The following is a 12501-nucleotide window of genomic DNA, read 5'->3' on the forward strand; positions in this document are numbered from 1 at the left end:
CGACAAGCATCTGGGGCTCGAACCCCCGACTAGTGGATGAACTGCTCTGCCTCCTGAGCCGCAGCCATTTTAATGCTTAAGCCAGCTGCAGCCAATGCACCTTTTTTTCCATAGTTGAACCCACATTTATTATACAAAGCAGAAACAAAATAAAACGCTTTAATTACTTCTCGAAAACAACTTCTCAAAATAAACGCCGTTGAGGAAGTGTGAGCCAAAACATGTAGGTGTTTTTACTTGCTTTGGCCCTCTAGCATATGCATACACCTCCTTCATGCTAAGTATAATTTCCATGTTTGTGTTTCTCAGTTATTTCTATATGTTGACTGTTGCTGGTGTTGCTGTACGTGTTGCTCTCTGCTTAATAGCAGAGGCAGCTATAACAGTGTCCTCACTTATAGCAGCCCTGGTCGACCTGAATGCTGCACAGACAGACACAAGACAAGTTTTATGGGGAGTCAGGGCACTGCTGCTTCAACCACCCACCCCCACCTTTGACTGAAAGCAGAAGATAATACCTGTCCTCTGGGGGCTATTAAAAGACTGTGGGACATGTTGGACATATCTAGCTGGCAGAATTAGGTTAAAAGCAGTGGTACCAAGAAATACAGACATAGTAGTCCACAAAAAAGTTTTATATGAATTATTTAACAGCACAAATTTAAGAGTGCTGTGCTCTTTACTCACACAGCTTCAGACAGAAGTTCTCGCAGTGTTTTACATTTTTATATTTTGCTGATTCGACCATGTTTTCTCATTACTAGCATTGTATACACACACACAGATGTGGTGAAAGGCTCCCTGTTGGCCACTGACTTTACATGCTCCTCCACAGTGTGTAAGAAACATTATCCCATCATCTATCTCCCTTTAGTTACACAAACACTTCTCCCACTATCTCTTTTCTCTTCTTGTTCTTCTATAAATGCCTCCCTCCATCTCTCCCACTCATTATCTGGCTCATGTTGGGAAAAAAAAAAAAACACACTATCTGACTCTCATTGCCTTGAGGAGAGACTTGTTGTGTAACACCCTTGCATCAGTTATTGTAAAGAACACTGCTCCCTGCTCCTTGAGCGAGCAATACCCTTTCTTTCTCGCTCGTAGCGGCCTATTATTTTAGATTGGGGGTATATTGCGCTGTTTACTGCCAAAGAAATTGGGAGTTGCACTTTGTTTCGCAGCAGCGCATGCAGTATTAAGGAGGACAGAATAACGACAGAAAGGTGCTTTAAGAGTGTAGGAAACGAGACTGAGAGAACGATAAAAAATGGAAGTGCCAGAGATAAAAGGCGAGTGGAAAAATAAAAGTTGGGATCAGCATAGATGGGGAGGGGGGATGGAGAGGGGGAATTAAGCAGTTTGGGGGCTCGTTGATTGATGTTGGTGCCCCAACACAAACAGCAATTGTTATTCAAATGGAGCAGAATAGGGGAGAGCAGATAAACCCAAGGCTGATGACTCCCCTGTGGGTAGTTTCAGTGTGGGAGTGTGTGCGGGTGTGCGTCTACTGTGTTTGTGTGAGTGTGCGTCGCCGCGCCACTCTGCAGGCAACAGGAAAAAAGAGCTTAGTCAGCCGCCAACTGGTCCCATACACTCCTCTGTTGTTTTCGGCTGTCCCCTTGTCACACGCACGCACGCACGCACACACACACACACACACACACACCCTCTCTTTCTCACACAGACACACACACAGGATTTGGTGATGAGTTACTCATTCATATTGGCAGGCATCGTGTGAGTTAACGCTGTCATCTCACACGGTGCAGCAGCCTCCTCCCTGCGAGCGTGTCTTCGTGGATTAGAATGCTCTATCTGCTTGTTTCCTCGGTGTTGGATTACATAAACAACAGCGGGGAGAGATATTTGTTGGCAAAATCTCCACTCAGACTCTCAGCGCTTCAAGTTATGAAACCTAGAAAAACACCCCTATTAATGTTTGTATATTAGGACCAAAAAGTTTATTTGCCCCTCAAATATTTCCTTTGATTACAAGATAATGCAAGATAGAGCTTTTTTTACAATTGTAGCTAACTTGAGATCACCTAAAAAATACAAAATGAGGATGAAAAAGATGAGATCATTCTTCAGCATGCGGCTCTATAAATCTCTTAGAAATCATTTTTTGTGCGGTCAAGTTGTGATGGGGTATTAAAGAGAAATATGAGACATAATGAAACAAAAGAAACAGACAGATAATAATTGAAACCAAAGGCACAAACTAATACTGGGTCTCATAAACAAAGATAGGAGATTATATAATCAAAATCAGCATTATACTGACTTTACAAAGGGATTTAACAAAAGGCGAGACATGGAAGGAGTATAAAGACATTCAGTGGCACCTTTTTATCATCACGTGGGAAGCTCTAAGTAGATGACACACTGAAGAAAATAATATCCAGTGTGATAGAAAGATGATGTGTGTGTCAGACATCGAAAACCTCGAGAGCTTCATCAGTTAGAATTACCTGTGGTTGTGAGGTTTTGTGTTCCCACACAACAAACCTAATAAGGCCCCAATCTGCAAATTACTTTCCCTCTCAATTAAAGTGAAACTCTCGCCAAAAAGCAACCGAGGCTTTATTTATGATTGGGTATGAGTCAAACCTTCACGTACAAGCACACTCATGACCAAAGAGGCACTTTTAAGATTTACCGTAGTTTCGTTTTGGGGCAAGCTCATTTTGAACGGGAGTACATAGGGCATACCACGACGGCATCAAAATGTCTATTTTTAGACCACTAAGAAGGCTCCACACATCATGAAACTTTACTGGTAGCATCACCAGGGTCTCTACTCATGACACGAGCAGTAAGAACATTGTTTGTGTACACAAAGTGTGTGAAAAAGACGGTTTTGAACTACTTACGCTTAGCTACTGGGACTCGGCGCGCCGCCGCCATTCCAGGCAAAAAGTGTCGATCTCCGAGTGCGGCCATCATGACGGAGAGTAACGGTGGGACGCTCCTCGGGCTTATTTCCAGATGAATTCGCGGATAATTCGTTGTTCTGTCGTTAGTCAAAAGCAACAACATGGACGTCAGTGTTGCTTTTGATGGCCATGATGGCCGCACTCGGAGATCGACACTTTTTGCCTGGAATGGCCAGTAGAGACCCTGGTGATGCCACCAGTAAAGTTTCATGATGTGTGGAGCCTTCTTAGTGGTCTAAAAATAGACATTTTGATGCCGTCGTGGTATGCCCTATGTACTCCCGTTCAAAATGAGCTTGCCCCAAAACGAAACTACGGTAAATCTTAAAAGTGCCTCTTTGGTCATGAGTGTGCTTGTACGTGAAGGTTTGACTCATACCCAATCATAAATAAAGCCTCGGTTGCTTTTTGGCGAGAGTTTCACTTTAACAATTACCACTTGGACCTTTAGTAAATTAGTATGTTAGTGATTTTGAAACCATGCTGTAAACAAGCACTGACTGTAGCAGAACATAAATAACAAATACTGCACTGAAACGTGCACCTAGAAGCAGCATGCCACAAATCAGCAGCAGCATCCATTTTTTTCATGTAATGAATGTAAATACATACACAAACCATGTCATACGTACATTTACAGTTTCCATAAGCAGCAAATGCAGATGCAGCTCTTCAAATATGGCTACATTTTTAATTTTATTTAAGTTTGAATAATAATTCTTAATATTAATAATTAATGAATGTATTATCTATGACAGAAATACATTTATCAGCATTGGAGAATAAAGCACAGGTTTTGGGTTAAATGCAGTGGACGTTAAAAACATTTCCTGTCCATGGCATCGTTCACCATCCAACCTGACCAGCCAGACCATCCGAGGGCTGAGAGGGGAGAGAGTCGGGATAGGAGCCATGCTAATCCATCTTGGATTTAAGGCTGCTCCTGGCTAAAGTCTGGTCGCAGGACAATGAAATGGACAAATTGACCCAAGCTGGCCAAGCAACGGGAAATCAGAGCCCCAAGATGATGAGATCAGAGATGCCCACATCTTTACAGAGACCTGTCTCCACCACAATTTCTCGGATGAAACTGTTGCATTTGATGGTTGGAGCGTGTTCCAGCCTGACAGAGCGCAGGACTACTGCAGTATGAGGAGAGGTGGACTCTGTGTTGACATCGCTGATGCTTGGTGCCCAGGCACAGTCAAAGTTGATTTATAGTGTTTACCTGATGTCGAACTTTTAATGTGAAGAAAGGGATTCACAATTTCTTTATGCAACCCTCTGTTGTATAATGACAAATAAATCACCTTAAACAAATACAAGTAGATGTCTTTGCTTCAATCCTTTTGGCTAATTGTAGTTTAAATCAATGTGTACATCATCAATCTGAATTTCTCTGAAATCAGACTTGATATGGCAGCAAAAAGCTGCATAATGTGTAACACCTGTTCTTAATAATTCAGTAAGGTCTGTTCTGCACTGTTGACATTTTTGCTGAAAGGCTAAATGTTCTGCCTGCCACAGCAGCAGCTGAGTGTATAAATTCTCCCATTTAGCCGGAACGTTCACCAGCTGACATGAATGCTGGAATAAACGGCCTTTTGTTGACTTTTAGTTGTTGATGGTGCAAGCATACCACCTTCCTAGTTTTCTAATTAGACTGCTTCTTTAACCACACAATGTACTGCATGTTTGCACGCTACACATACATAATGGCAGTGGACCCGGTGCTCCTTTAACACTGTGAGGTCAAACGAGAGTGCAACTCTATTACACTGCTCCCAGCTAATGGGAAAAGCTTTAAGCAGCAGAAAGCGTCTCAGACATAGTGAACTCCGTGTCACTCGTTCAGCATCATTACATCGCAGTGCATCTACTGGGAACATGACTCGAGCCCTAACTCATGCTAACTGAGAGGAAAAAGCCCCATCGAGGCCCTGAGCTCAATTTGCTGCAAGAAAAAGGAGCCAGAGAGTGGAAGAAAAGAAAGACAGACAGAAAGACCAGAGAGGCTGTGATATGGTTTGATGTGAGTTACATAACCCCATGAATTAGATATGATGACCATGAGAGAACGCAGGTGTTTAGAAGGGGATTAAAGGTGCCTTGCTGCCCTCTCCAGGATCTGTGGGCTGGGAAATTGAGGAGGTGTATGTGCACAGGGAAGAACAGGAGGGAGAAAAGGCGAGCTGAGGAGAATGAGTGGTGGGATTGGGAGGGAAAATCCATAATCCATAACCAAGGACTTTAGTGTTGCTTCAGGTCATAATGAGATGGCTTTAAAACTTTTGGTTTTGTGGTTGTTATGTATAATGTGTGTGGAAATTCTAATGTGCTTTGTGTGCATGTGTGTTTGTGTCACCACTCTACAGGCAAGCATGGGACCTGGCCGTGGACATCTGCCTCTCTCAGCTGCCTACCATCATTGAGGAGGGCACCGCCTTCAGAGTAAGCATTTGTGTGTGTGTGTGTGTGTGTGTGTGTGTGTGTGTGTGTGTGTGTGTGTGTGTGTGTGTGTGTGTGTGTGTGTGTGTGTGTGTGTGTGTGTGTGTGTGTTATCGCATTGAAATTACATTCAGTGTTTATTAAAATGGGTAAGTAAGCAACGGGGGCCCCTTATTATAGGTTTACTCAAGCAAAGGTGGAGTTTAAAAGGAAAATTAATTAATTAATGGTAGTAAGAAGAAAATAATAATAATAATAATAATAATTTGAAAGAGGATCTGGCTATGCAGCCCATGTAAACCTAAAGAAAAGAAACAATAGCATCACAAAAAAAGCTAGGAGCAATCAACCCTTGAGGAGCTCAACATAAACTTGGGGGAAGTGCTATATAGTGTCTAAGTTGTAAAAACCTGTAGAAGTCTAGGTTTGTTGGGCTGTAATCTGCTCTGTAGTATTTTTTTTAACATTTGGAAGGCATAAACCTCATTTCTCATTTGATAGCTGAGAGAGTCTTGAACCTTATCCAAGGTTTCTTTCCCTGCCAAATGAATCTTGAGACCATTTTATCCAGAATGTTCCATTTGGGAGTTCAGATCGTGAACATATATAAAAGACTTGGTAGTATTTTAATTTTTATTGCTTCCAACCTTAGAAAGAAAGAGTATTAACCTGCACCGAGAAGATCTGATTTAATCTCGGAAATTAAGGGAACATAATTCACCAATATAATTTGTCGATTTTTTGGGGGAATATTCACTCCTAGATACCTCATCACTTCAGAATCCTATTTTATTTGAAACATATCACTGACAGATTGACTGGGAATGTAATTAAATGACAGTATTTGAGATTTGTGAGTATTTAGCCTGTTACCAGATAATGATCCACATTCTGTCAAGGTTGTGATTAAATCTGGGAAGGAGGTGTTTGGACGCCCAAGGTATATTAAAATGTCATCTGCAAATAAAGCAATTTTCTGTTCCCCTTGAGCCATTGTAATTCTGTGTATTTTCTCATTTTGTCTTGTCCACTGGCTAATTGGCTCTATAAAAATCGCAAATAGAAGCAGGGACATGGGACATCCTTGCCGGCAACCTCGCTCTAATTCAAAGGAGCTTGATAATGTTCCATTAATCCTCATCTTTGCTGTTGGTTCGTTATAAGACTTCTACTGTCTTGACAATGTTTTCATGAAAGTTGAACCTGGACAACAGTCTATATAGAAACACCTTTTCGGCATCTAATCCTAGAACGACAGCTTCCATATTGTTCTATTTTATGTGACTGATTACGTGTAGGGTACGACTGATATTGTCCCGGGTTTGCCTCTGTCTAATAAAAGTGTAAATTGATAGTGTCTGGGAGGATATTTTCTAGTGTCCTAGCTAAATTGAGGTGAGAAGTTTGTAATCCTGATTTAGTAAACTGGCCTGTAATTGGAGCAGTCTAGTCTATCTTTCCCTTCCTTTGGTTAACTGCAATAACTGCCACTGGCCACGAATTTCACCCAGTCAAATGTTCTTCGTAATAGTGGTGTTAAAGTTGGGGTTGGTAATTCTGTTCAGAAGCATTTTTTTGTATAAACATCAAGACAGCAATCAAAATATAAAATGATTTGGAGAAGAAAAGGAAAAAAAAACATGGTCTGTGGCAGCGACAGGGCTGTAATAACTTCATCAATCAATTTTAGCAGCCATCATTAGATATTTTAGCAGCCTGCAGATATTGTATGGACAGACTACCTTTCTATTAACCTGTCCTTACCTGCCCACCCTGTGCTGACTCCGCCCATCACTCATTACACGTGAACTGCTGCAGCTGTAGCAGAGTGAGCTCATTGTCCACGGACAAGAATGGCAGAGAAAGCACAGCCACACTGTTCATTACCAGCTGTACCTACAGCAGCTTGAAAGACTGAACTCGAGAAGGCTACAAACAAAAATAAGTTTGATAGCTCAAGAGCTGAAAGGAGAGTCAACATTGCAGTGGCTGTTCAATGATGGGGACAACTGATGGAGTCGAAGGCCTGAAAACGGACACCATGTTTGCTGTGTCTCTGTGGACAGGTAATGTGCTGGTTTGTTTTGGTTGGGGAAATGTATTATTACTCTGCATTATGTAGTCAACGTAGCTACAGTAGCTCTTTATGTTGCTGTCGTATGAATTAGCCCAACACTAACATCGTTAGCATTGTATGCTTGTAGCTAATGTTAGCTAGCTAGCTATGATAGACTACTGCGTATGAGACATATTTACATGCAACGTTACCATTTTCACACAGGCCAACGTTTACACATACTGTGGATCTAATCCATATAGCAGTGTTCACACATGCACTGCTTCCCTGGCTGTCTGGACATTAGCCAGACGAGCTGTATGTGAGAGGCGACTAATTCTTGTGTGCTACACGTGTGAAAGGCCAAGTCCAATATTCGGCGGTCATAGGAAGATTGCACATATCTGTGAATATAGTTTGCATTGTATTTGTGAGCCCATGTCATTAAATGGTATTTACGTGACGTTCATTCATATAGACTTTGAACTAGACGTCTAACCCCGGACTTCTGTTTCTTTTCTTTTTACATAGCAACAGTCCTGTGTTCTATGTGTTTTTGTTTCTATGCCCCATAAACACATTCAGATGTAACCGTATGTCCTGTAAACACATTGAAATGTACCGGCATGCCCTGTTAATACATTAAGTTTACCATCCATATCCAGTTTTCTGTAATTATTATAATTTTTGCAGAAATTATGACTTTTCAGTCACAGGAGTTGAGGGGTTGAACAGGTAAAGTTGTAAAGTAATCTGAAAGTTTCACTAAACTGGAACTCCCTTCTCCTATGTCAGGTACTCCAAGGTGTACAACAAAAAGTCCAGAAAGTAGAGCTTGTACACACTACTGTCAAAATGCATAGTAAAAATTATAAAACCGTGAAACTATGTAAATTACTCTGAAAGTGAAATTTTGCTAACCCCCCCAAAAAGTAGAATTGGTAAATATAAAATGACTGTAAATGGTGCAATTCTGATGTAACAGAGGATATTTCTGGTTAATGTCAGGAATATTTGTCACTGCATATAATGCATCCAAAGTTGTGTTGTTATAATAAATTGAAAATAATTTCAAGTTCCTTGAAAAGCTGTATTTACTGTCAGATAGGTAATTGTGCTATTCTTTCTACAGGACAATCACTGCCAAAACAGAAGGGGATTGAGACAGCACCGACATCAACAGCCTAACCTGTTGGCCAACACTGATCTGTGTTTATTTTCAGTTAAGACACCTCTGGACGACCTTCCTGTATATAGTTGTAAATGCTAATTGTATTGTATATTGTAAATGATAAAATGTATAATATTTTTGTTGTGTTATTTATTTACATGTGTTCCAAAAAATTCAATAAACAAGAGTCTTGCCTAACTCAATTATTATTAGTGCGTCATGTAAAGTGTAAGAACTGTAACGGGTTGGGTGTTTATGCTGGAAGTGTAAAGAAAAGGCATTTATCATTTTCAAGTCTTTATTCAAACAAGTTAGAGATAACGCAAAACAAGGAGTAACTACAGAACGACAAATAAATAGGTGTCAGGCAGAGTTCAGCACTTGATGTGATTGCTCCAAATGTAGTCCTTGAATTCTGCCTGTAAAGCAACAGATGAGCAACATGATTAGATATTTTTATGGACCAGAGCTCAACTGTCCTCAGCATACTGTGGACATATACACTTTCAATGGTCAATACTTTCATACTTTCACAGACATTCCTGGACAAAACTGTACAGATGTCCCAGTTGCAGAAATGTGACTCTGATTAGGCTGCTTGTTTGTCCGAGTTACATTTCTGTTCAATATACGGTACAAACACAGATAGTTTAGTTGTAGGTGGTGTTTATCAGAAAAAAAGCACCAGTAATGTTCTACTTTAAATACCTGCTCCTGTGCTAGCCTTTGAGCTTGAAGAACTTCTCATCGTGGAAGCTCTAACATGCAAAACGTTGTCATCATGAGTCCAATACAATATTCACGTTCGTCTGTGAATCACTGAGGGTAACAAAACAAACGTGTTTTGCCTGTTGTCTTTGCTTTCACGCTTTCATGTTTGATAACTACAATTGAGAAAAAATGCGTGTATGTCAGTCAATTTATCGATATTGGAATTTTGTACTCCCTAACATCGGTATTGGCGTCAGCCCCAAAAATCTTGTATTAGTTTGACCCAAATCACAATATAGACTATAAATATTGGTCCAGTGTGTAGGATTTTGTGGCATCTAGCAGTCAGGTTATAGATTGCAACAAACAAAATATAAGTCCGTCTCTAGAGCCAGTGGTTGGTTTGTCCGTTCTGGGCTACTGTAGAACATGTCAGACTCTCTCCCTTTGTAGATCTAAAAGGCTCGGGTAACACTTAATAACTATATGAAGCAATAACCATAATTGATAAATGATACATTTATATTTAGTAAACATTAGTTAATATATATTTCACTGTTAACACACAATGAAATGCTTTATAAATCATGTATTAAGCAATTACAAATACACAACAAGTCTTCGTTTTAGGTGATTATACACTAATGAATACATCCATCCATCCATTTATGCCCTTGTAAATCTTACTCAGTGGACCTTTAAGACCATGTTGCCCTGCCCTAATTGAGACTTGTTCAGCTTAACATCAGAGGTGGAAAGGATGCTCCATTTGACTGTGTTTTTGCGAGTGTGTGTATAGGTTAGCGGTTACTGTTTATCTAGCATTGATGGATGGCTCTTGTTCCAGTGACGCCCGTAAACATCAACAGTTCTTGTTTGCACTGCAAGTCCTCCACCAGCAGCGTCTACAGCATCTCTATTAATCTTTCAACCACACACACTCAAAGACTCTTTCCCAGTGGATAACATTGTAAAACGTCAGGTCTTATAATTCAACTGTGAGTGTCAAATAAAATATAGTTTCTGAAACCAGCGGCCCCTGCACTTTCAGCCACACTTTATAGTTATATTTACTGACGTGGCGAGAGACTGTGATGGAGATGCTGAGTGTAATAGGAACACGCTGCGAGAGGCTGATTGAACTGATGATGACTTACAGTACAGTAAGATATCTTGGTCAACACAGTACATTTGTCCGTCACCATACATCACCAAAACCTCTGTGTCTGTGTGAGAAAGAGAGTGTGTGTGTGTGTGTGTGTGTGTGTGTGTGCGCGAGAGCTGATGCCACCAGATGCTGGACAGATCACAGAGCAGCAAAATGTGCTTTGTAATGCAAACTAATCAGAAAAGTCTGAAAACTGACAAAATGGGCATAGAGCAGCTTTTCCCCGATGTTAGCTCTTTTATCTGAGCCTCGTCTCTTTCTTCCACCTGGCCCTCGGAGGTGGGCATCTTCTGCATCGCTCCCCCGGGGGCAGTTTTCCATCCTCAATCCTTCTCTCGTTTCTCCTGCACTCGGGCCTAAAACACTTACCGGCAGCGTAATTGAGCCTCAGAGGACTACTAAAGGAGATTTTCCCTCTCTGTGTCGCTCCGTCTTTCAGGAGACTTTAATTCCTCTCTGATGGGCTTCAGCTGTTTACTTCATTTTCTTGGTCTCTGTCACAACTGACTTTAAAGCTGCAGAAATTTTTTTTTTATTTTCTACTTGAGATAATAAGTCAGCATTGGCAGTAGTTTAACCCTCTGCGTCACCCCTTAGACCCCTACACTCCAAGCATATGTTTATGTCTCACTGAGCCACATGAGCATAAAAAGCCCAACAGCTCAAAATGAAAATAAGCATCACTATCAGCCTTAAAAAAAAAATCACACAAATGGTCCTGTATTTTTTATGTTATAACTTAAGACCTGGTGATACCATTGTCCTGAGTGGTCTGATACCAAGTGGACAATAAAATGTTGTCTTCTCTCATAAATGTAGTTTAAATAATGAAATCAGTTGAAACGGTGTGTTCAAACAGCTGCTAAATTTGGCAGGTAAAACACACTTTAGACATGGAAGCACACAGACCGATACAGCAGTGCACTATTTACAAGGAGAGAAACAATTCAATGTGTTGCATTTAATGCCAAATTTACAAAAAGGCATGAATGATTTAGTTTGTCATAGACGGCATATAACAGTGTCTATAAAGTTTCTTCTTACTCAACAACTCACCAACTTTCATGATTTGTTCAGGAAGTCTGGGGATATTGTGGTTACAAGCTCAGTAGTTGGATTTGTTGAAACAGACAGTGTCTTTCCAAACATCTGCTGCTTACGTTGGCAGGTTAAAAAAGCCCAAACATGTCACTGGCATTACAGTGAACCACACGGAAGTCAGACAGCATGTTATCAGCCTATGAGGACCATGACGATCCCTGAGGACGCATGTTGATGCCAGATCTGACCAGGGCCTTAGTGTTTTTTTTATATATGTATTTCATCGTGAAACAGACAGTAGTGTCACTTGTAGTGTATTTGGTCCTTTATATGGTGTTCCTCTTCTATTCCTTGTTTCCACTCTCTACTTTAAATGCTGTTCGTACTGTCGTAAGTGACACATTTTGATCATTCTTGGTTTGAGAAATATCGAATTCTACGTGAAGCAAGAATCGTAGTAGTTTCTGTGTGATGTCTCTGGAGCTATGAAACCTACGTAGACCAGCATGTCTCTCAAACCTGACTGTGTGATCCATTCTCCCTTACTGTAAATGTCCTTACCGTCAGCAGAAAAACAAGAGAATAGAGGAGTTGATAGGAAAGCTGTGGATACTTTCATTTGAGTTGCAGCAAGTGTTCTGCATGTTCTGAAGCTTCTCAGGTCTATATGCAGCCTGAGAGAATGACTGCAGACACTACTGTGGGATGAAATATGCACCTCCACCTTATTTGTATAGTTTTGCATAAAAAAAAGTGTGTTTCCTCAACAAAAGCCCTTAGAAGCTATTTAAAAAGTCATATCTAAATTGAATTTACAAAAGTCATAGATATTTCCTCTTGCTGCCTCAGGCTGTAATATTAACCACAAGTTGTTAATCCACTTATCTCTCTTCTGCTGCTTATTTGGTTCTGGTGTTAATTTGATTAATAAAATCATAAGGAAATAATTAGGAAATGCTGTGGAAAT

General features: G+C 40.6%; 1 protein-coding gene across 5 annotated transcripts in view; it reads left to right on the forward strand.

Moving 5' to 3' along the window:
- The window catches only part of rptor (regulatory associated protein of MTOR, complex 1), a 197297-nt gene that overhangs the window by 111777 nt on the left and 73019 nt on the right, over nucleotides 1-12501 (forward strand). For all 5 annotated transcript variants that reach the window (XM_084342522.1, XM_084342524.1, XM_084342523.1 and 2 more), the window contains exon 11: nucleotides 5315-5390. In XM_084342522.1, coding sequence (XP_084198648.1) covers nucleotides 5315-5390 — 76 coding nt within the window. The remainder of the gene's footprint in view (nucleotides 1-5314; nucleotides 5391-12501) is intronic.

The sequence above is a fragment of the Pagrus pagrus genome (assembly GCF_965226575.1).
Source record: "Pagrus pagrus genome assembly, chromosome: 2".
NCBI lineage: Eukaryota > Metazoa > Chordata > Actinopteri > Spariformes > Sparidae > Pagrus > Pagrus pagrus.